At 52.1% G+C, this 26215-nt stretch overlaps 2 protein-coding genes across 3 annotated transcripts in view; one reads left to right on the top strand and one right to left on the bottom strand.

Annotated features, from left to right (window-relative positions):
* The window catches only part of ASTN2 (astrotactin 2), a 319829-nt gene that overhangs the window by 93773 nt on the left and 199841 nt on the right, over positions 1–26215 (bottom strand). The window contains 3 exon segments of the mRNA XM_068211459.1: positions 21171–21350; positions 22777–22881; positions 23252–23376. Of these exon segments, the coding sequence (XP_068067560.1) occupies positions 21171–21350; positions 22777–22881; positions 23252–23376 (410 nt within the window).
* TRIM32 (tripartite motif containing 32) lies at positions 7916–15569 on the top strand. Of its 2 annotated transcripts, none has more exons than XM_068211460.1 (3): positions 7916–7957; positions 10668–15006; positions 15040–15569. In XM_068211460.1, exon 2 carries the CDS (start codon positions 10735–10737, stop codon positions 12676–12678), a length of 1944 nt encoding a protein of 647 aa, XP_068067561.1. In that variant the 5' UTR covers positions 7916–7957; positions 10668–10734; the 3' UTR covers positions 12679–15006; positions 15040–15569. The 2 variants fall into 2 exon arrangements, with proteins under 2 accessions (XP_068067561.1, XP_068067562.1); XM_068211461.1 differs by lacking the exon at positions 7916–7957 and adding an exon at positions 8517–8642.

Raw genomic sequence — 26215 nt, 5'->3', positions numbered from 1 at the left:
TCTGGCTGTCTGGGAACACTTCTGTGCACAAGATCAAAACTGTCATGGGGAGAACGAGCAAATTCCAACCAACCCAGGTTTTAGTGGAATAGAAGGGGAGCAGTTGCTAAGATAAATTAGAACAAGGTTGTAGGGAGATGTTTCAACATCTAGGGAGACACTGGTGTACACAGATATGGGAAACAGAAGTTGGAGCTGCTTCTTGGACAGTCTATTTTCTAGAAGATCAGCTCCAGGCAACTTCAAGTCCGATAAGGGAAAGCCATGAAGCCTTGAAAAACAGGGTGGCAGAGAAAGAAGGAATTTATAGGGGGATATCATGAGCCTCTTCTTACTTGTCAGTAAGAGTAGCATCTTCTAACATCACTACTGAAGTACACGTAGAAGAGAAAGGAGATAATTACACTTCTGGGCTGCAAAGCTTCTTCACCAGAGCTCAAACAGCTTTAGAGATCCTTCATGGAGAAGGAAGTTTTGGAGCCATGCTTTAAGGAAGGACATGAACACAGGGCTGAAAAGACAGTGGAATCAGTTATCTCATGACTGGCAACAGGATATCAAACCTTCCTTCTGAATTATTTGCCTTATAGCTAAGAACTATAGATCACTATAATCCAATCAGTGGGAACAAAGCCATTTCAGGAGCAGCAGCGTTCAGGTGGAGCTGCACAGGGGAAGGCCCAGAGTTCTGAAAATGAGGTAAGGTAGAAAACTGTGAGCAGAACAGCTGCCCTTCCCCAGCAGCCATGGGCTCAGTGACAGATTAACCACAAAGCTGGGTGATTCATGGCAGACCTGTGAGCAGAGCAGGCTTCATGGCTGAGGTGGAATTGGCTGTCTGCAGTTAATCCTCTTTAGAACAGATCCCAGCTGCACTGGGGAGAAGGATTCCTTTGCAGACTGACAAAGATCCATGGTGCTTCCTCGTACGAGGGCTCTGGGTACAGCTCCAAAGGAGGAAAATGAAATAGGATGTGGGTTAGGAGAGGAAAACTGCCTTCATTGTCACTGAAATTGCCATCCAGACAAACACTTAGATGGCATCAGCACTGGATGGCAATTCCTGGTAGCTTTTGTTTGATGTGTTTGGGGTGCTTATGTACAGCCCTAACAAAATAATGTCCCCATTTCTGCTATTGGAACCTGTCTGGGAGCCCCAGCAGCACACCCTGGTTGTGAGCCAGCTCCTCCAGAGCCAGAGGGAGGCAGTGAGGAGGAGATGCTCCTCATCTGCTTACTCAGGTGCCCCATCCCTAGAACGCTGGAGGTTTCCTTGCTGGACACAGTACTTCCCTCTCATCCCACCCACATCCCCCATCCACCACTCAGGGCAACTCACAGAGGAGGTTTTTAAATCTGAGAGGTTTTTTCCCTCCAAAACATATACCTGCACCTGCCATTGCAACTATAGCCTGGGAAGATGGGATTGGGGTCCCTGTTTCCCCCTGCCCTACATCTGACATGAGTTTTGGTTTTCTCTTCAGCTCCGTGCATGCAAGGAGAGGGCTCAGCAGTGAATTGGAGAAGCCCCACAAGTTCTTGTAGGCTCAGCCTGGCTTTTATTACCTATATGGAACAGGATAACCTCCCAGGACACTCCTGCAAAACCTCTGCTTCACTCCTGGGGAAGGGCTTTGCAGGTGACTGCTGCAAGGACGCTCCCAAGGTCCTTTCTGGGAAGAGGAGGAGACTCAGCTGCAGCAGAGAGGATATGGGGATCCCTTATCAGCCCGTGAATCTGAACATGCTGTCACCAACACTGCTGGCAACTCAGCTGAACCCTGGCAACATCTGTTTGGGAGCAGAGAGCCTAGGCTGCAATTGGACACATCACGGCAACTTGTGGGAGTTATTGGTTTGTTTGTCTGAAATATGGATTTAAAAAAAACAAAAAAAAAACCAAAACAAAACAAAAAAAAAACATAAAAAAAACCCCAAAAACACACACACCACCAAAAAACCTACCAACACCACAAAACAAATAATAGACTCGTGCCAGGCATCAGGCCTTGTGTAAGAAAGGGAGAATGAGCAGAACAGGGTGTGCAGAGGTACTGTTTGCATGCTGGGGTGCCTGGCTCTGTTTCTGGGCTCCACCAGGATTTTACAATCCCACAGCACGAGGTGTGTGCCTGCACAAAGGGGTCCCTGCTCGAGATGCAGCAGTTGCTGATGTGGGAAAATGCTTCCAGCATTGCCAGCAGCACCTCCTGGTGCCTGGACATGAGGGAGCAGGGTAACACCACTACTACAAGAAAAACAACGGGATAATGCCTAATTTGTATTGGAGTGCTGTCCTGTCTTGAGAGCTCCCAGGAGAAGATGGTTTTTTTAGTGGCTCATCATTTCATACAACACCTCTTCTGAAAGATCCCCAAGTCATCCCAAAACTGGGAATCATTCCACTTGCCACAAGAATGCAGCCATATCAGGGGTAGGATGTGATATCTCCTGAAGAGCAGAAATGCTTGGAACAAGGACAGGAGAAGGCTCTCCAGCTGGAGTTGTAGAGGGAACAGTGGGAACAGACCCAGGTAGGGATTCCTACAGACTCAGCAGGTTAACCCCACCAACACCAACAGGCTGCTGAGCTGGGCTTGATTTAGAACCTGGGATTTGCATTTTATGCAAGGAAGAGGGAATTATGGTCCACCTTCCCCATACAGAACCCTTCACTGGACAGACCTAGTGCCACCACAGGCAGGACAGTGGGGACTTGTGGCCAGGACACATCCACTGACACAGGCTGCCTGTTTATCACCTGGTGGAAGAATACCTTTTTTTGCTGGCTAATCCATCCAAAGGGAGTTAGAAAGGAAATCAATAGATGTATTTGCCTGGGAATTTCTCCTGCACTGAGATACTGTCAGTGCAGTGGCCACCAGGTCTATGAAGAGCTTGGACAGATTTAATGCTGCCCACTGTTAGTGATGGGTGAACACTGCTGGGGCTGCGAGGAAGGTGTGGGCAGTGTCCAGGGGCGTGAGTCTGGCACATCCATCCATGCGTGCAGGAAGGATAGGACAGGACAAAAGGGAATGGCTGGCAGAGACCAGGGTTAGATGGGATATCAGGAAGAAATTCTTTCCTGTGAGGGTGGGGAGGCCCTGGCACAGGGTTCCCAGAGAAGCTGTGGCTGCCCCTGGATCCCTGGAATTGCCCAAAGCCAGGCTGGACGAGGCTTGGAGCAATATGGGATAGCGGAAGGTGTCCCTGCCTATGGCAGGGGGTGGAACGAGATAAGCTTTGAGGTTCCTCCCAACCCAAACCATTCTATGATTCCAGTCTTGGCTGAGGGGGAAACACTGCGCCAGCCAAACCAGCAAACAACCACCAACACCCCAGTCCCGGAGCTCAGCGTGGGCTGGGCAAGGGATTACTCCCGAGGAACCGCTAGGCGACTTTAGGGACACGCGGCACGAGTCCCGGCTGGGAATGCCATTCCCGCGTGCTCAGCGTGCCCGGGGGGTTGCGGATGCGAGCGCGGAGCTCAGGATGGGCACTGCGGGGGGGGCGCGGGGCCGCCCGCCGGACGCTCCCCGCGGCGGGTCCCGGCCCGGCGGGGCAGCGGCGGCCGTGTCGGTCCGTGGGGCCCTGCTGCCCTCTCGTGGCACCGCGGCGGGACGGCGCTGGGATCCCGGCGTGCGGAACACCATCCCGCCATGCACACCATCCCGGAGGGTGGTACACCACACCATCCCGGGATGTGGCACACCATCCCGGCATGCACACCATCCCGGAGGGTGGTACACCACACCATCCCGGCGTGCGGAACACCATCCCGGCATGCAGACCATCCCGGAGGCTGGTACACCACACCATCCCGGGATGTGGCACACCATCCCGGCATGCACACCATCCCGGAGGGTGGTACACCACACCATCCCGGGATGTGGCACACCATCCCGGCATGCACACCATCCCGGAGGGTGGTACACCACACCATCCCGGGATGTGGCACACCATCCCGGCATGCACACCATCCCGGAGGGTGGTACACCACACCATCCCGGCGTGCGGAACACCATCCCGGCGTGGGCACACCATCCCGGGATGTGGCACACAATCCCGGCATGCACACCATCCTGGCGTGGGCACACCATCCCGGGATGTGGCACACCATCCCGGCAAGAGGCACACCATCCCAGCATGGGCACACCATCCCGGCATGGGCACACCATCCCGGCAAGAGGCACACCATCCCAGCATGCACACCATCCCGGCATGGGCACACCATCCCGGCATGGGCACACCATCCCGGCGTGGGCACACCATCCCAGGATGTGGCACACCATCCCGGCGTGGGCACACCATCCCAGGATGTGGCACACCATGCCGGCATGCACGCCATCCCGGCATGCACACCATCCCGGGATGTGGCACACCATCCCGGCATGCACACCATCCCGGGATGTGGCACACTATCCCGGGATGCGGCAGACCATCCCAGGATGCGGCACACCATCCCGGCCATGGGCACACCATCCTGGCAAGAGGCACACCATCCCACACATCCTGCCGCCCTTGCCCTGCAGCCCCTCCGTGCCACCCACGGGGTCTCATCGTTCCGTCCTCATCCCAGCCTCGGGGAGGGGAGTGCAGCACAGCCAGTGTGTAACATCCCCTGGGTGTCAGTGCTTGATAAACTCCTGAGCGTGAGGCTCTGTGACCCCTTTTAATCTCCTGTTTATAGAATGTGAAGGGGCTGGAGTGGACCTTAAAGATCATCTCGTTCCAACCCCGTGCCATGGGAAGAGATGTCTCCCATTAGACCAGGTTGCTCCAAGCTCCATCCAACCTCGCTTTGAGCATGTCCATTGATGGAGCAGCCACAACCTCCCTGGGCAACCTGTGCCAGTGCCTCACCATTCTCATAGCAATAAACTTCTTCCCAATATCTAATCTACATTTCCCTGGTTCAATGTGTACCCAGAACTCCTTGTCCTGTCACCACAGTTCCTGGTGAAGGGTACTTTTATGTCCACACTGCCTCTGCCCCTCTTCACACCCGCTCTCTCTGAAGATGCTGTGCCTGCTGCTCCCAGCTGATCAACCAAACTCAATTAAACACAAGCCCGATGTCCAACACCAAGGTGTGAACAGCGAGCTGCACCACCGTGCTTGTGACTGATGGCATGTGTGACCCCCGGGCTGCCACAGCCTCACTGCCCTGGGGATGATCCCAAAGGTATCCCCTTGGGAAGGCTGCCCTAGAACAGAGACTGGGCGGAGTTAAAGAATAAAGCAGGGATTTATTCAAAGGCCTCCATGGATCCGCCTTGGGCAGCACAAGAGCCCAGCCAGGGCTGCACCCAAGATGAACCCAAATGGTCCCAAAATGCACGAGCGCTCCCGGGGGCTCTCACTGTGATCAGCTCTGCTCCACTGGCACACTGGAGTTCATTGTCCAATTCCAGCTCCAGCCCATGCAGTCCCATCCTGCTTGTTTTTCTCTCTCCAGCCCACGTTGTTTGTGCTCTTGGGCCTGAGATTTGGATCATTTGTCCTTGGTCCCCAGCTGGAGCAGGAATTGTTTTGTCTCCCTGCTCTGTGCAGAGACCTCACCATCCCCTAATATTAAGCTTAGAACTACACACTAAAGCAACACAGAATGTGAAAAATAGAAAAGCTAAAACCTGAGACACCACCAGCAAGGAGAATCTGGGGGCAGATCATCTCTTCTGCCTGCAGGATCTCACCTCAGCTTCAGATGAGACATTTGCACACTTGCAAGGCCGAGGTATTAAGAAAAAAGAGCCCTTAGAGATCTCTGATAAGCCTCTATAAAAGGGGATTTTGAGAGTATCCCCTGTAACACAGCTTTGGCAAAGGGACTTTGGCAGGGTGACCAGGGTCCCGGGCTGGACAACCTTCCCATCCTTCCTTGTCATGTAGGGTCCCCATAATCACACAAGATGGATAACATCGTCAGCTGGTCATTGTCACCTCTAATTAAATCCAGAGACTCCTTTGTTTTCTCCCCAGGATGCATTGAAAGATTATTTCCTATTTCTACCATTGTTTTTTCCCCACACTGTTCATTTTCAGGTGTGGGTGGCCTCACAAGATCTGCCGGACCACCCTGGTTTCAATGTTTACATCCATTCTTCTTCCCCATGTATCAGGGACTGAGAAAAGCATTTCCCTGGTGAGGCCAGGAACTGGGAGTGAACCCTGTGTCCCCTCCCTGGGCACAGCAACACCCCCAGGGAGCCACTGGGGCTGGAAACAGGGCACTCAGTAAATCTCCCTCCTTTTCTTCCCTTTGCATCTGCTCCTGCTGCCTCTGAGTGCATCCACTGCCCACACTGCTGATCCCTGCTGCTCCAGGGACGTAGATCCCTTCCAAATGAACTATTCTTTTCTAAACAAAGTGGAAAAACCACCAAGAGCACAAGGTGGCCAGACTTGCTGCATTATGCAAGTGCTCGCTTCGGCGCAGGTCGGGGGCGGCTGCAGCAGGTGAGCAGTGGAAAAGCGCTGCAGGCGGAGAGGCCACGCGGAGGGAATTTGGGAAATGGTTAAACCGAGGACTCGCCTCTTCCCCAGGCAGAGGATTCCTGTGAGCCTGAACCTCCAGCCCTGGGCTGACCACGAGACGCTGCCTGTGGCACCGGGGCTGTGAAGGACACAGTTCCCCTGGCTTCCCCCCGCTGGCAGAGGGGGCCCCAAGCCCTGACACCCCTCAGTGTGCAGCCCCACAGGGACACAGCAGAAGGGTCTCTCTGCCACCCCTAAAGCAGATTCATGACATCCAAGCAAAAATGGGGTTAGGATGGGGTTGGTGCTCCTGATGGTGATACTGGCTCCAGGAAACACGGGGCAGAGCCCAGCCATAGGCCAGTGGCCAAATCCCTGCTTCTGGCTACCACTGCCAGCCTCTCACACTGCAGCTGGACCCAAAAATAGTCCTTTTTGTCCCGGAGTCTACTGAAACGAGAAGCACACATGTTCAGTAGGTGATGCAAAACCCATCCAACACTCAGGAACCTGCTGGGGGAAGGGAAGGGGAGAGAAAAAGGGAAAAGGGGAGGGGAATGGGAAGGAAAAGGGGAGGGAAATGGGAAGGAAAAGGGGAGGGGAATGGGAAGGGGATGCAAGGCAAGGGAAATGAAAAAGGGAAAGGAGAAGAGTAGAGAAAGGAGATGGAAGGGAAAGGGGAAAGGGAAGGTGAAAGAGAAGGGGAAGGGGCTGATCCCGCAGCAGCACTGCCTGGTCAGGGAAAGGGCAGCGAGCAACCCGCGAATGACACAAAAAAAAAAAAAAAAAGGGAATAAAAAAAAAAAAAAAAAAAAAAAAACCAAAACCCCAAATCCGAAAACACATTCCTGCTTCCCCTTTGTTACTTTTAACCCTTCCTTTCAAAACGAGCCGGGGTCCCTCCCCTCCGCCACAGCCCCCCCGTGCCGGTGTCGCGGTGTCCCCGCGGTGTCCCCCCGGTGTCTCCGCGATGTCCATGTCCCCCCGGTGTCTCCACGGTGTCTCCGCGGTGTCCCCGCGGTGTCCCCGCGTTGTCCCCCCGGTGTCCCCCCGGTGTCTCCGCGTTGTCCCCGCGGTGTCCCCCCAGTATCCCCCCGGTGTCCCCGCGGTGTCCCCGCGGTGTCCCCCCGGTGTCTCCGCGGTGTCCCCGCGTTGTCCCCCCGGTGTCCCCGCGGTGTCCCCCCGGTGTCCCCCCGGTGTCCCCGCGGTGTCCCCCCAGTATCCCCCCGGTGTCCCCGCGTTGTCCCCGCGGTGTCCCCCCGGTGTCCCCGCGGTGTCCCCCCAGTATCCCCCCGGTGTCTCCGCGGTCTCCCCGCGGTGTCCCCCCAGTATCCCCCCAGTATCCCCCCGGTGTCCCCCCGCCGCCAGCCGCCGCGGCGCGCCCGGACTCCATCTCCCGGCAGGCCCCGCGGGCGCGCTCACGTGACGCGCGGCGCGCGGCGCACGCCGGGAGCGGCGCGGCCCGGAGCGGCGGCAGGTGAGGAGCGCGCGCGGGGCCGCGGCGGCGGCGGCGCCCCCTGCAGGGCGGGGCGGGCACGGCGGGACCCCCGGGCGGGCGGCGTGAGGGGACGGGGGCGACAGGATGGCATGGAGGGAATGGCATGGAGGGGATTGGAAGGGGGCCGCCGGGCCGCGCCCCGCGGCGTGGGCGCTCCCCGCCGCGCTGAGCGGTGGGAGCGAGGGGGCCGCCTCGCTGCGTCCCCCCCCGGCACCGGGCGAGGCAGAGCGGGCTGGAAGCGGGCCCCGCCCGCCCGGCTGCCATTGACCCCACGGCTGCGGCCAGGCGGAGCGGGGCGTGTGCTTTGTGCGGACAGAGCCCGGCACGGGCCGCTCCAGGGCCGCCCCAGCCCTGCCGTGCCCAGGGCCGGGAGCAGCCTGGCCGCTGGAACGCGTTCCCCCTGCCCGCGGCAGGCCTGCAGTCAGCTCGTCGTTAAGGTCCTTCCAACCCAGAACCTTGGGCTTTCCAGTGAAACCTACCCAAACCCAGGGCTTGTCCTCCTGGTTCTGTTGTTGTGCTGCTCATTTTGCAGCATTTCCCCATTATTTTCCCTCGTTAATGACACGAGCTCTGAATTACAAGTGAAGCCGGTGTTCTCGCCGCAGACACTCACTAAAAACTACCGGGTGACAAGAGAAACCACGGCAGGAAATTTCTTACGAATGTAAGGAAACCAAAGTCGCATAATTCACGGTTTTATGGGCTTGATCCTCAGCTGAGGCTTTCTGTAATACCCTGCTCTGCGTCAGAGGAACTGCCCCGGGAGGGACCGACACGCAAGAACAACTCGCTGTTAAGGAAACTTCCATGGAGGCACAGCCGAGTGTGAGAGGGAGATAAAAGGAAAAAATAATGTCCCATTACTGAGGGCATGCTGACATTCCGATAAAGGGGGTTATATATGAAAAGAATGTCATACAAATCAGCTCTCTAAAAGCCCAACCTGAGTGAAAATCCCATCTACCGTTGTTCTTTAATGAAAATATTTGTTTTAAAGGTAGCTTTTAGTATAACTCTCAGTACTTGGTGCCTGTGCTGCTCCCTCGTCCTTTCCTAAGCGAGTCTTTTGACATGTTTCCAAGGAAAGTAGGAATAATGAACCTGGTATCCTGTGTTTCATTTTTTAAAATCATTTTAAATCACAGATTTTTCCTCCCTCAGAGGAAGGTTTCTGTTCTCCATGGCAGTGCCCAGGTTTCTGCTTCCCCAGGGCCAGGGCCATGCTACTCAACTTGCTGCTGTCATGCTAACCCCAGCATGGTGCCAGAAGATTCTGCCACACCACTGAATCCCTTCCTGAAATACAGGCTTTAAAGGACTCTGAACTGCAGCTGACAAATTAAAATTAGGGGGCTTTCTTTCTTTTCTGTATGAGCATAAAGATCTTTTCTTCCTTGCAGTTGTTTTTCGGCAGAGGAACACACAGCAAACTGAAATACACAGAATCTTTCCCAAAGAGAAAGGCAGCAGACCCAGCAGGGAAGTGAGAATGTGTGCATGCAGCCATTTCTCAGAGAGAGCTGTGTGTTCACATCTCTCTGCCTCTGTCTCTTCATTTCAAAGACTTAACTACTTCCTTCTCCTCCTCCTCTTCCCTAGAAGAAAGGTTTTCTTCCCTATTTTTTAGTGGCTAAGCAGTACAATAACAAAGGATTTGAAACCCAGTCTAGTGAATAATAACTTAATGATGTGAGCCCTGTTCTGTTCCCTTTGAATGGATGGCTGCTTTGGCAGGAGAGCTGCTGGGATCTGCTCCCTGCTGGGAGGGATGTGAGGGTGGAGAAACCTGGATTGAAGCTGAGCAGCAACCAGAGCGGTGTAAAACTGAACCAGGGGACAAGAACGAGGTCAACGTTGCGAGATTGTGAAGCGAGGAGAAATTAAATGCAGTTAAGCTGAGTTCAGGAGTTAACAGTGAACACTGGGAGTATGTTTGGAGTTCAGATGTTTGCAGATTGTGTTAAGTCCATTATTGCTAATACCTGCCTGAGCTGTGTTTAATTGCCATGAAACATGGTGCAGTGTGGCAGAGGTTACTGAGATGCACTGGCATCAAACCTTCTCTGTGTGTTTTCAGCATGCACAGTCACCCCCAGAACTAGTGGAAGCTGACAGAGCATTCCTGCTACTTTCACTTACTGGCAAATATATGAAACCTTGAAAATGTGTTTTGGCTCTCTAGCAAAGCAGAGTGAACCGAGCACATTTATTTTGTTGGTATCTGATGTCACATCTGAATGCAGGTCTCCAGAGGTGATCTATTAATGTCCTAAAGCATCGCACCATCTGGTTCCTTCTTTGATGTGCAACATTTTGAATGCCTGGTTTAATCTCCCTGGGTTTCAGTAAATTATGTAAACTCAGAGGCTTGGCAGCAGGAGATGGGTGCCATGAGGAGATGATTCAGTCATCAATATCTACTGGGCTTCCATATTGGTGCCATTACACTTCTTTCAGTGCTTCTTTACAAATTTTGCAAGTGAATAATTCATCGCACTGGGAGCTGCAAGTTAGTTTTGAAATTTGCCCACCCTGAGATTAGCTATGACTAATCCATCCTTCCCAACATGGAAAAGCTAACTGGGTTTCTTTTTCTGCAGGGTTCGGCGATAAGTCAGAAATAAATTGCATGTATACATAACTGCTGGTGGTGACATAAATCACATTTCCCTTTTTTCTTCCTGGACAGAATCGGAGCACCTTGGAATAGATGTGAGCACAAGGCACTGTGCTGGATAAAGCTGCCTCGGAGCACCATGGCTGCCGCCCCTTATCTCAACTCGGACGCGCTGCGAGAGGTCCTGGAGTGCCCAATCTGCATGGAGTCCTTCACCGAGGAGCACCTGAGGCCCAAACTGCTGCACTGTGGGCACACCATCTGCAAGCAGTGCCTGGAGAAGCTCCTGGCAAACAGCATCAACGGGATCCGGTGCCCCTTCTGCAGCAAGATCACGCGGATCACCAGCTTGGCTCAGCTCACTGACAACCTCACCGTGCTGAAGATCATCGACACGGCTGGCCTGGGGGAAGTGGTGGGACTTCTCATGTGCAAGGTCTGCGGGAGGAGGCTGCCAAGACACTTTTGCAAGAGCTGTAGCTTGGTTTTGTGTGAGCCGTGCAAGGAGGCTTCGCACATGCCCCCAGGACACAGAGTCATGGCTATCAAAGAGGCAGCTGAGGAGCGTAGGAGGGAATTTGGGACGAGGCTTGCCAGGCTTCGAGAGCTCATGGGTGATCTTCAGAAAAGGAAAGCTGCTCTGGAGGATGTTTCAAGAGACCTGCAATCCAGATACAAAGCGGTTCTGCAGGAGTACAGCAAAGAGGAGCGCAAGATCCAGGAAGAACTGGCCAGGTCACGCAAGTTCTTCACTACCTCTTTGACTGAAGTGGAGAAGATAAATAACCAGGTGATGGAAGAGCAGGCTTACCTGCTGAACTTAGCAGAAGTGCAGATAATGTCTCGCTGTGACTATTTCCTTGCCAAAATAAAGCAGGGGGATATAGCTCTCCTGGAGGAGGCAGCAGACGAGGAAGAGCCAGAACTGACGAACAGTCTGCCGAGGGAGCTGACTCTCCAAGAGGTGGAACTCCTTAAGGTGAGCCATGTGGGACCACTGCAGATTGGGCAGGTGGTGAAGAAACCCCGGACCGTTAACGTGGAGGAATCTCTCATGGAAAATGCAGCACCCTCCTTTGTACCATTTAGGGAGCCTGACGTGGTGCAAGAGGAGCCCAGCTGCACCCCCCATTCCTCGCCAGCCAAGCCAAGGATGCCTGAAGCAGCCACGAGCATCCAGCAGTGTTCCTTCATCAAGAAGATGGGCTCCAAGGGCAGCCTGCCAGGGATGTTCAACCTCCCTGTCAGCCTGCACGTCACCAGCCAAGGCGAGGTGCTTGTGGCAGACCGGGGCAACTTCCGAATCCAAGTTTTTACCCGCAAGGGCTTCCTGAAGGAGATCCGCCGGAGCCCCAGTGGCATCGACAGCTTTGTGCTCAGTTTCCTTGGAGCAGACTTGCCCAACTTGACCCCCCTTTCTGTCACCATGAACTGCCACGGGCTGATCGGTGTGACAGACAGCTACGACAACTCTGTCAAGGTGTACACCATGGATGGCCACTGCGTGGCGTGTCACCGCAGCCAGCTGAGCAAGCCCTGGGGCATCGCCGCGCTGCCCTCGGGCCAGTTCGTCGTCACCGACGTGGAAGGGGGGAAGCTCTGGTGCTTCACCGTGGACCGTGGCATGGGGGTGGTGAAGTACAGCTGCCTGTGCAGCGCCGTGCGCCCCAAGTTTGTCACCTGCGACGCTGAAGGGACCATTTACTTCACTCAGGGGCTGGGGCTCAACCTGGAGAACCGGCAGTACGAGCACCACTTGGAAGGAGGCTTCTCCATCGGCTCCGTCAGCCCAGATGGGCAGCTGGGACGCCAGATTAGCCATTTCTTCTCTGAGAATGAGGATTTCAGGTGCATTGCTGGGATGTGTGTTGATTCCAGGGGAGACCTGATCGTAGCTGACAGCAGTCGTAAGGAAATCCTGCATTTTCCTAAAGGAGGCGGCTACAACATCCTAATTCGGGAAGGACTCACCTGCCCAGTGGGTATTGCTGTTACTCCTAAAGGGCAGCTGCTGGTGCTGGACTGTTGGGATCATTGCATTAAGATCTACAGTTACCACCTGAGAAGATACTCCACCCCTTAAAGGCTTGGTTGTAAACAAAGCCTGTCTTGGCAGCGGAGATTCTTGCAGCCTCCTCACAATCCGACTGGAACCAGTGTCAAGCCTTCAGGAAGATTGTGCTATAACTGAAGGGGATTTGGCATAGAGGTCATCATGTTCTGTGTTTAGAAACAAATTAGCTTTTGTGGTGGTGGTGTTGGTCTTCTTCTTTTTTATATAAAATCCATACAAGTAAGAACAAGCGCGATGGAAAGGATCCATCCTTTGCAGTCTTGGTTCTTGTGACTTGTAACTCCATAAACCTCTTCACCTCCTTATGCCACACAACTCCTACATTTCCAGCTTCAACCATTGTGTCTTTCTTTGTGCCATAAACACTGACTGACTGCTCTAAATCACCTTCCCTTAGAGAACTAGCAGAGGCAATCCTGTGGTACTTGCAAGGAACTGGGTAGCAGTTGTCTGGGCAACTCCTAGAGAGAGCAATTTGTGCTTGCAGCACTGCATAAAACGAAATGGCCACTTCAGCCGCGTGGAGATGAAGCTTTGCTTCCAACCTGACGAGGCAGGGTTGTCTCTCCCATTTTTCTGGTGTTCAGGAGATTGCCCCATCGTGCCATTTGTGAATTGTGTCTGTTCTGTGTGAAGTGAGTACTGTGCAATCGTGGGAAACCGAGCTGAGCCAGAAAATTGCCCTCTTTACTCCTGAGTTGTAAGAAGACAGGGGTTTTATTAGTAATCAGAGTTCTGCTAGATAGAAGGGGGTAAAAAGGGAGGGGGCTGGAGAAAAAAAAAAAAGAGGGGAAACCTAGGGTTGCTTTTTACTGTTGTTTTACTATTAAATGTATCCTGGAAACTGTCTTTGGAAGCTCTATTTGATATCTAAAACTTCCTGGGGAAGAGGGGAAGAGCTGGGGGAATAAGAATGGGAGATTGTAGGAAATGAGATTAAATGCAACGTATTGTATGTTCACCTGCAGTTCACTACTCTGCATTCCAGACCACTGCATTTAGCAATAGCTTTCCACTCATCTGCACCTCCTCTGTGCAAGTTACTCACTTCTGAGATAGGGATGGGCAGGGGGGACTATTTCACTTCTATTTTTTTAAGATTTGGGAACACATCCATTGATACACTGCCTTTTTTTCCCTTGCACAGCAAAACGCTACATTCCTCAGATTTTTTTTTTTTTAATTCTCTTTTTTTTTTTTTTTTTTTTTTTTTGGTAATTCTTTTTTTTTCTACGACACCAGCAGGCACCAGCGTTTCTGCTCATCAAGGCTTTGGGCCAAATGAAGCACAAAACTGCAGCTGTGTGAACCAAGGCCCCCACAGTGCTGCTCTCCTGGCTGATAAATGTGTACCTCAGTGTGGTGCTGCTCGCCCAGAATAGTTTATTGAAGGAAAGATGCATTTAAATAGGGCACAGTGGTAGCATGTTAATCTGCCACAGATAATAGTTACACTGCAGTGCATTTATTTGTTGCCATCAACAACGTAGTTGCAAATTTGGAGCCACGACAGACAATAAAAAAGCTGATTTTACAGTGGCTGCCATGCTCCAGCAAATTGTTTGCTACTTGTCCTACAATGTTTGCAACAGGTGATTTGTTTTTTTTTAAGCCCATATACTTTTCCCTGCTGAAAACAGCAAAGAGGAACAGGTTGGTTAGCTGCTGCTGCTCTAGCTGGATGTTTGGCAGTTAAAGGGACTGCAGAAAAAAACGCTGGAAGCAGGTTTTGGTGGGATTTGGGGTTTTTTTCCCCTCTCTTTGTTGAGCTCAGCTAGTGCTGAAGGAGTAAGCACACAAACAGAGCTGTGTGATAGAATTTCCATCAGGGCAACTTCCAATTTCTCGTGCTGTAATGTACTGGAAAAAGCTTGTGGAGAAGGGAGCTAAGACACGAGGTGGTTAATGGTGCTGAGGCAGCCCAGGGGACCCAGCTCCCCTCCTGAGCTGCTCCGTGTGCTTGCCAAGGCTACCAACTTTTACACTGCTATTCACATTCTCTGCTTCTCTTTTTTGGGTGGGAGGGGGCAGTTGCCCAAGGCATGTGACAGCAATTTGAGGAGCCTTTCTCATCTTGAATATGTGTTTTGGGGAGGTGATGATGATTACTGGGCTGTGCTGCAGTTCATGACATTGTAACTGAAGGCATTCTTCCAATTTGATGGCAATGGCAGTTCCTCTCCTTCTGGTTTCTTTTAAACATTTCTCCTGCTTCCAAGAACTGCTCCACATAGGAGGCTACCATGGACCTGAATAATTAAAGCAATATTATCTATGATAATATGTACCTCTGTAATTTTCTGTTCCCGTGGATTTTTTGTTTTGTCGTTTTTTGGGGTTTTTTTTTTTTGGTTTTTTTGCAATAAACAGCACAACTACTACTAGCAATAACATTTCCTGGAGTGCTTGAAAAAAATTTTGAAAAAATTAAAAGCTGGTGTAGTAAACTGAGCAGTTGGTTACTCAAGCCTATTCCTGGTTACAGAGTTCAAACAAAACGTCTGTCATCTGTTTCTCACTCAGAGGATTAAGAAAAATAACACCACCCTGTGAGGCACTGGTGGGCCAGGACACTGCAGTCAGCTCTGTCTTGCCTGCAGCTCTTCCAGTCTGAGGTTTCAGGGAGAAAAGGGAAAAAGAAAACCTGCTGTCCCTCACCCAGGGTCTGCACATCCCCTGACAAGACTTGACTGTGAGATGATTTTACAGAGCTCTACTTGCTGTGGTGCTCCCACACAGTGTCATGACCATCTGCCAAACGAGGTGAAATGGAGTAATTAAGGATTATGTTGAAATAGTTTGGCTCCTGCTCTGTATCTGGAGGAAGAGCTTGTCTGGTCATACGTATGTGTTTGGTTTTTAAAGATTGTGTAATAAAGGAAAAATTGATCCAATTAAAAGTGCATTGCAAACGGCTCATTTTCTTATTAAAACACTTCATCTTCTCCCCTCAGTGGCAGATTGGATTTTACAGCCAGTGGGGATTAGATTGGGAGCACAGTGGCTACAAGACCCGTTTTATGTGTCAGGTTGCCAAGGATAAATCTGATCCTGGCAGGCTCGTGGAACTTCTCCTGACACTTCCCTACCCACCTTATAAACAAATGCTGTGGTTTTGTACCTTAACTCACACTGCCTCAAGGGCAATATCTCCCTTGTCACCTGATGTTTCAGAAGTCTGATTTCAGTTCCCTGGCTCCAGGAGCTCAACAATAAAACTGATGGCTGAAAACTCCATCCCCTGTGTCCCTGGCTCATCCATAGTCTGCCAGTGGGGACCTGTGGTGCAGCCAGGTGACTGGACACATCAGGAGCCATGGGCTCACCTAGAAAACCTCAGACTCTGGTGCACTTCCACTGTGAGGGTATAAAACACCTGGGTTTCCTCTGTTTGTAATCCCCCTCCTTGGAGGCACCAGCTCGGGCTGTTCTTCTGATGTTGCACCATGACTAAATTATTTTTAGATCAAAACTCTGCCGTGGGAGCTGAACTGGTGTGGAAACCTGGTGTGACTGAGTGTAGGGGTTGTAGACCCCAGCTCGGGTTGTGCCAGAGGGGCTCCTGGATGCTCAGCAGGGACATTTCCTCAGCAGGTACATCCACAACACATGCAGGTCCTCCCCTCCCTCTGCAGCCACCTGGCTGATCTGGGTGAAGGATTTAATCACTTGGGTTCATCTCAGCTCTTTAAACAGGTATGAATTTCTGTTTATCAAACATTATTCAACCCTTGCAGAACAGCTGTCGTGTGGTGCTGTTAGACCTACCCTGTAGCTTTATCACAGGTTTGGATTTCTTAGGGCAGAACAGCTGAGCCATGGACATTGTTCTGGGCAAAACTAGGAGCCAGGGAATGAAGGGATGAGGAGGAGAGCCTGTTCCTCATCAAAGGGGGTAGAGCTACAAAAGTAAAAATAAAGCCAGATGCTTTGAGTTGTTCCTATTGTATAGCTTAAGTGATTTTTCTGGGTCATTACTCAATGTGAGGATTTAAAGTTATTTCATTTTGCACAACTAATTACTCAATTTGCCTGGCAATTCTGGATTACAATGAGAAGGGCATAAGGTCATTTAGCAGACTTACTCACAGCACATGTTTTTGTCTAAACTAAATTTCATGACAACCAACTAGATTGCTTGTACCTCCTCTGAACAAAATGTTGAAATCTGAGGGTTTGAAATAATGACATCAACCAAGCAATTAAGAGTGTTAAAAAGGTAATAGAGTGGTTGTACATAGGGACAAACCTCAAAACCAGCGAAATTCTATGTGTTCTACTTCTGACCAAGCACATATAAGGGAAACCCATTATGTCCTTTAACAGCTAAAAAAGTAGCTTTACAGCTTTCTTAATGCACCTGATTGATCTCAGAAAGGAAAACTAAAGGTTCCTGCAGACTAGTTCAATCTTAATTGTGTTAATGGCAGTATCAGACCTGAAGGGAGACAAATGGAGCCTCTGAAGGACAGGAGGGAGCTACAGGCCTCACTCAGAGGAATATGGACTGCTATTTTAGCAGAGCCCCAGGCTCTATCCTTAATTTTGTGAAGCATATTTGTGAAGATCTGTCAGAACTGCTGAGCTCACAAGAAAGCATGAACGCTGTCACCTCTTACAGGTAAATGTGAGTGGAATGTGGTCTGGGAGAAGAGAAGCAAGTACTGGGGAGGGCAGGGAGCAGAAAGGCTTAGGGAATGTGACAGGACCTGCCACAACTCAGCCCCTCCACGGACTATTCCCATAAATGATCGATTACTGGGAGGGAACATGAACATCTTTCCCATCTGCAGCAGCCACAGGCTGAGCTTGCTGAGCACTCAATAGGGCTAGGGAACCTCAGCCAAGGAAACTCTATCTAGAGATCATAGGAAATTCAAGAAAAACAAACATTTCCCTCACTGCAGACCTGCAGTAACCTCCCAGCTGGGCAGTGAACCCCTCTGGATCGCCCCCACCCAGGCACACACATCCTGAGCCCATCAGCATCCCTTCCTGCTTCCCAGCTGGGCTTCTCCAGTGGGAATAACCAAACCGGAACAGCTCTTGCAGAAATCTCACCAGGGCTGTCAGATTTTGCTCTCAGAGCAGCTCTTCCCCTTCCCTAAGCAAGCTCTCCTCCTCCTCACCAGCCAGAACAAGGAACCACAGAGCAATCAGCTCTCTGATGAACTTTTATCAGTGAATGAGATGGTTCCCAGCAGGGGGATTTGCTGGATGGAGGGATCACTCTCTTTCCTGAGGTATGATTTCTGAGTCTCTGAGGTGGGGTGACTCCCAGCCTCCACCTCCAGGTTTATTATTATGGCACTGTGTGGTGAGGAATAGCCCAGTTTGGGTCAGCTGTCCTGGCTGTATCATCTCCCACCACCTCATCCACCCCAACCTCGTGACTGTGGGGACAGAATGGAGAAAAAGAAGAAGTGTGGGTGCCATGGAGACACTGCTCAGCAGCAGCCAGCACTCCAGGGTGATCTCCACAGTAGTTTCTCCAGAAATCCACTGCACCACTGTGACAAAGCCGGTTCCCTCTGTCCCACCAGGCCCAGCACATTCTTACACACAGCTAGAGCTGGCTGGAGACATCATGTTTGTCCCAGTTGCCAAATGAAGGTCCTCACACAACTGCTACCAACTTAATGAGGCGCCGTCAGCGTTAAATGCTGGCTCCATGGGGATGAAAACCGATGCAGGCTCCCATGGCACAGATCAATGGCTGGGTCGATCTCAAGGTCCCTGCTTGGAGGCCACTCAATGTGTTAAAGCATTGCTTGGCTGCACAGAGCCAGAGCAAGCAGCACAAAATATGGGCTTTTAATCACTCTGCATGAAGCAAAATTTGCTTTGGTGTGCTCGCAGACTGAGGCTGTTCCTGTGAGGGAGCCTGGGGGATGCTCCCTGGGGGATGCCTGCCCTGAAGGAGTGCAGTGCTGGGTGTGCCACAGCTGTGCCACCGTGCCTCTGGCTCTCCATTGCAGGATTCACTCCTGCAAACCCTTAGGAACAAGGGCAGGCTGTTCTGTCACCTCATTTCCCCCCACACACTCCTCATCCACCTGCAGGAGGAAGGGAACACTTGTCACTGCTCCAGGCAGAGCAGGCTGCCTGCTCTGTGCTGTCCCTGGCCAGAGGCGGATCCCTGTCCCTGCCCTTGGCAGGGGGGACAGCTCTGCAGATCCTGACCCACGTCACAGGCACTGGGGCAGCTCCAGGCCGGCACAGAGCCAGGGCCTGCCCTGGCACCAGCAGCATGAGCTTCTCTTCAAGACCATGTTTTCAATTAGGGCTTGACGTGCAGATTGTGCCTTTATTGTTGAAGGCCTCCTCCTGAGGCCCGGCGATTGATTTATGAAGTTGATTAAAATATTAAAATAATTTTGTGCGGTGCTGCAAACACCCCATCATGTGCGTTTTTCTCAGAGCTGGTGCCATTCCAATTAGCTTGAGACTCTCCTCTCTCCCTCCTCTTGTGACCTGTTTTGTCCACTAACAAATTACAGTTATTCTGGCCCTACTTTTATATTTATTAGAGCTGATGCATATGTGTGCTCACTGAGCAGTTCAGAACGGGCTGGTGAGCAGCAGGGAGCTCGGCAAGCCAGAGATGTTCTGAGTGGAGAAGGCATCCAGAACTGTCTAGCTGGAGCTATTTATTCCTATCTGCCTTATGTCGCTGGCAAAATGAGGGCAAATCAGTAGAGAAGTTGGGAATAAAATCCATCTACCATGAACAGCAAGCTCTTTCTCTTGGCTAAGTGGGGTTTCCCTGGGACAGAGCTCTGGGTTTCCCATGACACTTTCTCTGTCCACAAGCTGATCTCCCTGAGTCCTGAACATCCTTAACGTCCTTCCAAGAGCATTTTCTGACCATCAAAGAGCTGAATACAACACTGGCCATCTCTACATTGCCCACAGCCCCAAAGTTCAAACTCACCGACCCCATCAGCTACCAAAGCCACAGATGGAGCCATGCACAAAACACAAGGTTGGGGCCAGCCTGGTGCCCAAATGCTGCACAATCAGGAGTGAAAAGTTTATGTCCAGGCATTACATGCAAACCCTCAGGGGATCCCTGGAGCACCATGAGTGCTTTGGTGCTTCACAGGCACTGGGAAAGGATGCTCTGGATGCCCCACAAATGCCAGGGCAGCCAGGCACAGCTCCGGGAGTGGGGGCAGGACCCAGGTGGGGAGCGAGGGATCCACCTCGGCCAGCTGCATACCATGGACTAAAAAGGAAATTATTCTGTCACCGAGGCATTGCTTTGCCTTTAGGCCCTGTGTCACCGCAGAGATTTGTGGCTGAGCCCTGAGCCACTGCTGTCCTTGACATGGGGAGGTGAGAGTGAAGGAATGGGAGATATTTCACCACCAGATCAAGCACTGTTCATGTCCCCTCTGGCCCCAGCATCGTGGACCAGCAGCAATGCTTGTGCCAGGCCTGGACTGCAGCAGCTGCCTCTCATTCCCACCTCTCGTTCTCCTAAGAAACCCTTGTCTGGCTTTGATTTGGTCCCAGGTGATGGCACTGGGACCATGGGGTCTGCTCCCCACCAACACATTTGCCCCTGGATTGCAGGGAGTGCTCCCGAGTGATTAATAACATCATGAGTACATAAACAACCCACCTCCACGTGCCTTCTCCTGCTAAACAGGGGCATTGCTATGGCAAACTTCATTTATCACTATTTAAAACCCAAACAAACGAGCACAGGGTGTTATAAATATGCTTACAATACCAGCTACACTGGGGAAACAGAGAAGAAAATGAGCCAAGAGCAAGGGAGGCGGTGTGTGGGAGAACACCTCTCTCTGCTGGGTTCCAGGGAGCGAGGCTGCTCCTGGCAGTGGCACCAGAGCAGGATGCAAATGCCCTGATGACCTCTGTCACCATCAGCCCTAAGGTGGGCTCTGTGATACACCACAGATAATTTTGAATAGAAAAATATCAGATCCAGGGCATATCCCCAACTCCCTGGAGGAGAGAGATGAATTGGCAAATGGAAGGCTACAGCGATAAGGGAGTTTTTATAAACATAACCTAATTGTATTACTTCAAAGTCCTGAAGTTTATTGCCCTGTTTAATGATGTGTCTCGTTATTTATGGTGTAGCACAATGAGTCTGCTATTGATTTAATGCACTTCCTTAAAGACTGTCATTGTCACAAGCAATAAAACAAAGCCATTCTGAGACAGCTCATTTATGTCACATCTCCATCAGCTGACCCCGGGCACGAGAGGGCCACCGTGGGGAAGGGGGTCACCTTGGGCAAGGATGGAGCTAGAGTGTGGGAGCTGAAGGGCAGGAGCAGGCAGGGTGGCTCAGGGATGCTGCCAAATGACACGTGCCACCTGACACTGGGCACTCAGTTTGGGACAAGCCTCCTGCCTGAGCCTGCCAGCATGGTGATGGTGTATGCATGGGAAAGGGGGTGATGGATGGAAACCAGCACATGACACCTGATGTTTGTACCCCTGCCCATTCCCATCACCCTCCTCACCTTTCTGGTACTGGAGCCAGAGCTGCTGCTGGACCTTCTTGCTGGGGAAGTGGATGGTGCAGCTGAACTCGGAGCCGTACAGCGCCTCCGCGATGTAGTGGGAGCCAAACTGCTGGATGAAGGAGAGCAGCTCCTCCCGGCTGCTGTCCTTGTTCAGGATCTTCAGGATGTTTGCAAAGCCTGTGGGAGGGAGGCAGGGGGTGGACAGGTCAGCCAGGCAGGGCTGGCAGCCACAACCCAGGAGAAGGAGCCCCAGAGGTTCCCTGATCAGGTCATACAAGGCCCCACATGGGTGCAGTTCCTCCTCTTTTGCCTCCACCTGATCCTTTGGAATCCACAACCTGTTATTACCCCGGGCTGTGGCTCTGACTTCCTTCTGTGATTCCTCTTCCTAAGAGATTTCTCAGATAATTTTACAGGGATGTGCACGTGAACACGTGCACACACACACACACACACACAAAACCTCCATCCTTGCCAGCTCATCTGCTCTTCAGCCTGCTGACACATCATTGACACTCTCCACAGAAGATGTGCTTGGCCTTTGCTAGGCTGTATCCATGACCAGAGATATTCCATACCTAGTGCAAACACCCAGCACAACTATTTTTAGGAAAGCTGGAGACAGCCCAGAGGGACATGCAGGGCTGGGCTGGTGGCAGCTCCATGGATGTGCAAAGGTCAAGGCATCACTTGAGCAACACCCATGCAGACAGCAGGGACCTCTGGCAGGGGACAAGGACATGGACCTTGCTGCTCTATGGAGGTGAAATATCCTGGAGACACTGATGACTTCACAGCACTTCAGCATCACTTAGAGCTGGCTGAAAGCACCGTTTTGGTTCAGTGGTGGAACTGAAAACATACTGCAAGAAAATACGTCATAACTGTCACCAAAATGAGATTATCTGGCTGGTTGGTTGGTTGGTTTATTGAAAGAGAAGGCTGTTTTAATAAAAAAGCCAGGAGAATTCATTTTGAGCTGAACGAACCCACATATTTTTTTTTCAGCTCTGAGCAGGTTATTTCATTTTGGGGCTGTGCAGCCTGTTAGCACTAAATCTTTTTTTTTCTTTCTTTCTCCATTTAAAAACTCGTTGATTTTTAAATAAAAAATGCTATTTTGAAACGAAAAGGCAAAACATTTCAGGTCGCAACAAAGTGTTTCAGCATTTCTGAAACAAAATGTGTAGCTGTAAAAACGTGGCAGTGAAATGTTTTGACATTTGCAGAATCCTCCCACCCACCCCTTCTTCATCTGTGACTCCCTGCTTTATATGACCTGCTTTTCCAAGTGCTTTGGTTCCTTTTGAAACCACCTTTTTTAAGGGACTGACTGGTTTTTGTATACACACAGCCACCCCAAAACAAATCCTTCCTGCTCATTGCTTGCTGGCTTCCTCCTGGCTTTGACCTCCCCTCTTGCTGTATAAAACTCCCTGCCTCAGTTTTCCCCCTGTAAAAAAAGAGGCGAATCTCCCTGCCTGCCTTTGCAGCAGCACTGGGAACAGAGCATGGAGGTGGGAAATGTCAGTGGGATGCTTGGGGCAGAAAACCACCACCCACCCATGCAGACACACATCTCCCTGCCCCTGGAATCCCTCACCTGCAGAGAGCGTGATGGAGCTGAGCTTCACCCTGTAGAGGTTGCTCCTGACCCGCCAGTGCTGCACCATGGGGTACCCCATGGCCTCGTCGTACTTGATGTCCCCTGCAAAGACAAAGCAGGTGGGTGACACTGCTGACCATGCTCTGGGGAATGCTTAATGCTCCCTCCCACCTTGCTACGTGCTGCAGGGGTGAGAAATGGGGTGGTGGAAGGGCTGGAAACCTCAGTGGTGATGCTGTGGGGTCCCAGGACTGCTGGCAGGACCAGCATTGGGATGGCTGTGACTGCCAGGAGCTCACAGGGATGGAGATGATGCTGCGATGGACTCACACATCCCTCAGATTATTTCTGCCCCAGGCACATAGGAAAGGTGATGATGCCCCTCAGCTATCACACTGGGACCCAGGGTGGGAGAAGGGGTTGTTCCTCCTGGGCTCTCCCCTGGGACACTGACCCCAGGGGCAGCTCGTACCTGTGAGGAGCTGGAGATCGGGAAGGGGCTCCGAGAGCACACCACGGCACTGCTCCTCCACGGGCAGAGGGATCACCAGGAGGCCGTCGGCCAGCTGGGGGAAGTCCTTGATGAAGTTATTCTCCCTGCAATGAGAAAAAGACAACTGCAAAGCAACGATGCAGGGCATGGCCGGGCAGTGGAGCTGAGCCACCCTGGTGGCACCGGGACAGGAGGCTCAGGAGGGTGGGGGACATCTCCTCGAGCAGGAGCCCTGCCAGGGGATGGGGTTTGCAGCCTCCCCACCAGCCAGCCTGGCTGTGCAGCCCTCTGAGATGATGTTTAATGAGCTCCCCAGGGAATGCAGCTCCATTAGTGCTCCAGAAATATGGAACTGCTCTCAGCCTGGGGACCCGGCCACTGGGTTTGGCCCAGATTTTCAAAGTGGGCCCCTGGAGAGGGGGCAAGGAAAGAGGAATGGCTGCTACCCCTCAAAACTGCCCCTTTCCACACCTGCAGCATCTCCATGTGGACAGTGACCAAGCCCTGCTGGGGCTCCCCAGGGAGCATCACGACCTCTACATTTTCCCCCACCCCCCAGTGACTCGCTCTCCAAAAGGCAAAAGAAGTATAATTTACAGACAGACACAAAAAACCCCACTCTCGTGTACAGCTCACAGTACAATTTTACCACACATGCAGGATCTTTTCTAACCTTGGCAGGTATAACATTGTATAATAGGCCCCTAATGAATTGTTTCTAGAACAACGGTACCAGGGAAATTATTTGAAATGGTGAACAGACAGGTCTCTGGGAGACAAACCTCCCCCGGTAAGCGAAATGCCTCGCGCCTGCGCCAAGGAAACAGGAGGGGGGATTTTAAATATTGATCTTAGAGCCAAAATATAGGCCAGGAGGCTTTGCATCCTCCGGGTGTGGAGACAAAAGGGCAGCAGAGCAGAAGAAAGGGAGGTTCCTGCAAAATCAGGTCAGCCCCAGGAGCTTGGGGGAGGTTCAGACTGGCACAGCCTGCCCCAGCTGCATTTTTTGTAATATATTTTCCTTTAAACAGTGGCTGATTTCACTCATCTTCCCTGGTTTTACACCCTGTAGCCTGTGCCTGGGGGATGATCCATCATCCTGTGGTCATCTCACAAGTGGGGACGCCCTGGTCACTTCCATGGGTCCCAGCACAGCGAGATGCTGATTTCAGGGAACACTTCCCTGGGATCCTCCCATTGCTCTGAGGCCAAGATGTGGCCACTGCAGCCTGCACCAGAGGTGAGCAGGAAGCCATAGGCCTGTGCAACCAGCCTGGGGATGTTCCCAGCCCCAAGGCAGGACAAGAGCAGAGCATTTGAAGGTAGGGACACATGAGCGGGGCACAGGAGGTGTTCAGAGTCAGACTGGATGGGTCTTTAAGCACTATGCTCTAGTGTAAGGTGTCCCTGCCCATGGCAAGAAGGTTGAAATAAGATGATCTTTAAGGTCCCTTCAACCCAAACCATTCCATGATTCTCTGGCTGCACAGGCAGCCTGCCTCATGCTACACCCCCATTTCAGAGCCACCAGCACCTGACTGCATCTCAGGAGCCTCACTTTCTGCACTGCCTCAGTGCAAAAAAGAAAAAAAAAAGTGCTTTATTTTTCTGAGGGGAAAAGTTTCTCACTCACAGTGTGCTCACAAATCTCCGATTGATCCCGCTGGGCACGGGATCCCCATGGTGGAATGTTCTGCTGCTCTGAGCCCTTTGCTGTCGCAGCAATTCCAAATGGGGAACTGCAATTACTGCCGGAGCTGGGAGCCATGTGGGTGGTGGGAAACAGGGCTGCAAAATAAAGCAGCTTGGTAGGGAACAGGGGAAGAAGCATGTTGGTGTCTTTGCTGCTCTGCCTCTGCAGAAAAGGGAAAACATCAACGCTGCCAAATCCCAAAGCTGTTGAGAAGTGTGATGGAAAAGCAGGATGCAGCTGCACCGAGCCTGCCTGCCATCCTGGAGCGTGGGACTGTCCCTGTCCTGACAGGTCAGCTCCCCATCCTGCACCAGGATGAGCACAGGGGCCAGGAGGGTCCCTGCCTGCCCAGCCCCATATCCCACCTCTGAGAAGATCAGGATTCCTAGGAGGAGGCTGGTGGAACCTTCCCAAGTGCTGTCCCACATGAGGGGATGGACCTGGCATACCCCAAGGGACACAAAGAGATGGCATGACAGGTGCCAGAAGCTCATGTTCATCCAGCGCCCTGCACCCTGGCACTGGGCAGAGGAGACACAAGGAGGCAGCATCTCCTCCTACCCCCACCTGAACCATCTCAGCAACACCCACCCATGCCATGAGCCTGTAGAACAGCTGCCCCTGGGCATATCCCAGCTCCTCCATGAGGCAGGACAGCCCCGGGGGCTGTGGCCTATGCCTGGGCAGCTCAGGAGGGAGAAGCTGAGGCATGAGGGGACCCACAGAGAGCAGCTGCTGCTCAGAGGAGCTGCCTCTGTAAGAAGGCATTTACTGAACAGCCACGTTCTGCAGGACCACTCTTGTTATCCATTTATTTAACTGTTCCACACTCAAAAGGCCAAGGAAAAAACAGGGGCAAGTGGGAGCCAAGGAGTGGGCACATGCCCACAATGTGCTTCCATCATGGGAGGGAGCAGCAGTGCAAGGCAGGACTTCAGAAGCACTTCCATGATACATTCTAGCTACCAAACCCTTCCTGCATCTCTTCCAGCTCTCCCCACTTCCAGGCCCCTGCTCCCTGCCATCCCAAGGCAGGGATGAGCCAAAGCCATGCAGGGGGAGCACCTGCTGGGCAGAGGGTCTGGGCACAGCACTGTCCCTCTGCAGAGTCCTCACTGCAGGGGCAGGATGGCGATGGGGACATGCCAGGCAGGGCCCACGGCTGCTGGGGTGTGCCCAGGGCACAGCATTCCATGGATTGGCAGCTGGCAGAGGGCTGCAGCTCCTCTTCCACAGGGCCTTCTTAATAA

Source organism: Anomalospiza imberbis, chromosome 21 (genome assembly GCF_031753505.1).
Source record: "Anomalospiza imberbis isolate Cuckoo-Finch-1a 21T00152 chromosome 21, ASM3175350v1, whole genome shotgun sequence".
NCBI classification, from domain to species: Eukaryota; Metazoa; Chordata; class Aves; order Passeriformes; family Viduidae; genus Anomalospiza; species Anomalospiza imberbis.
Note: the sequence above shows the minus strand (reverse complement) of the source record. Positions and strands in the feature narration are given on the sequence as shown.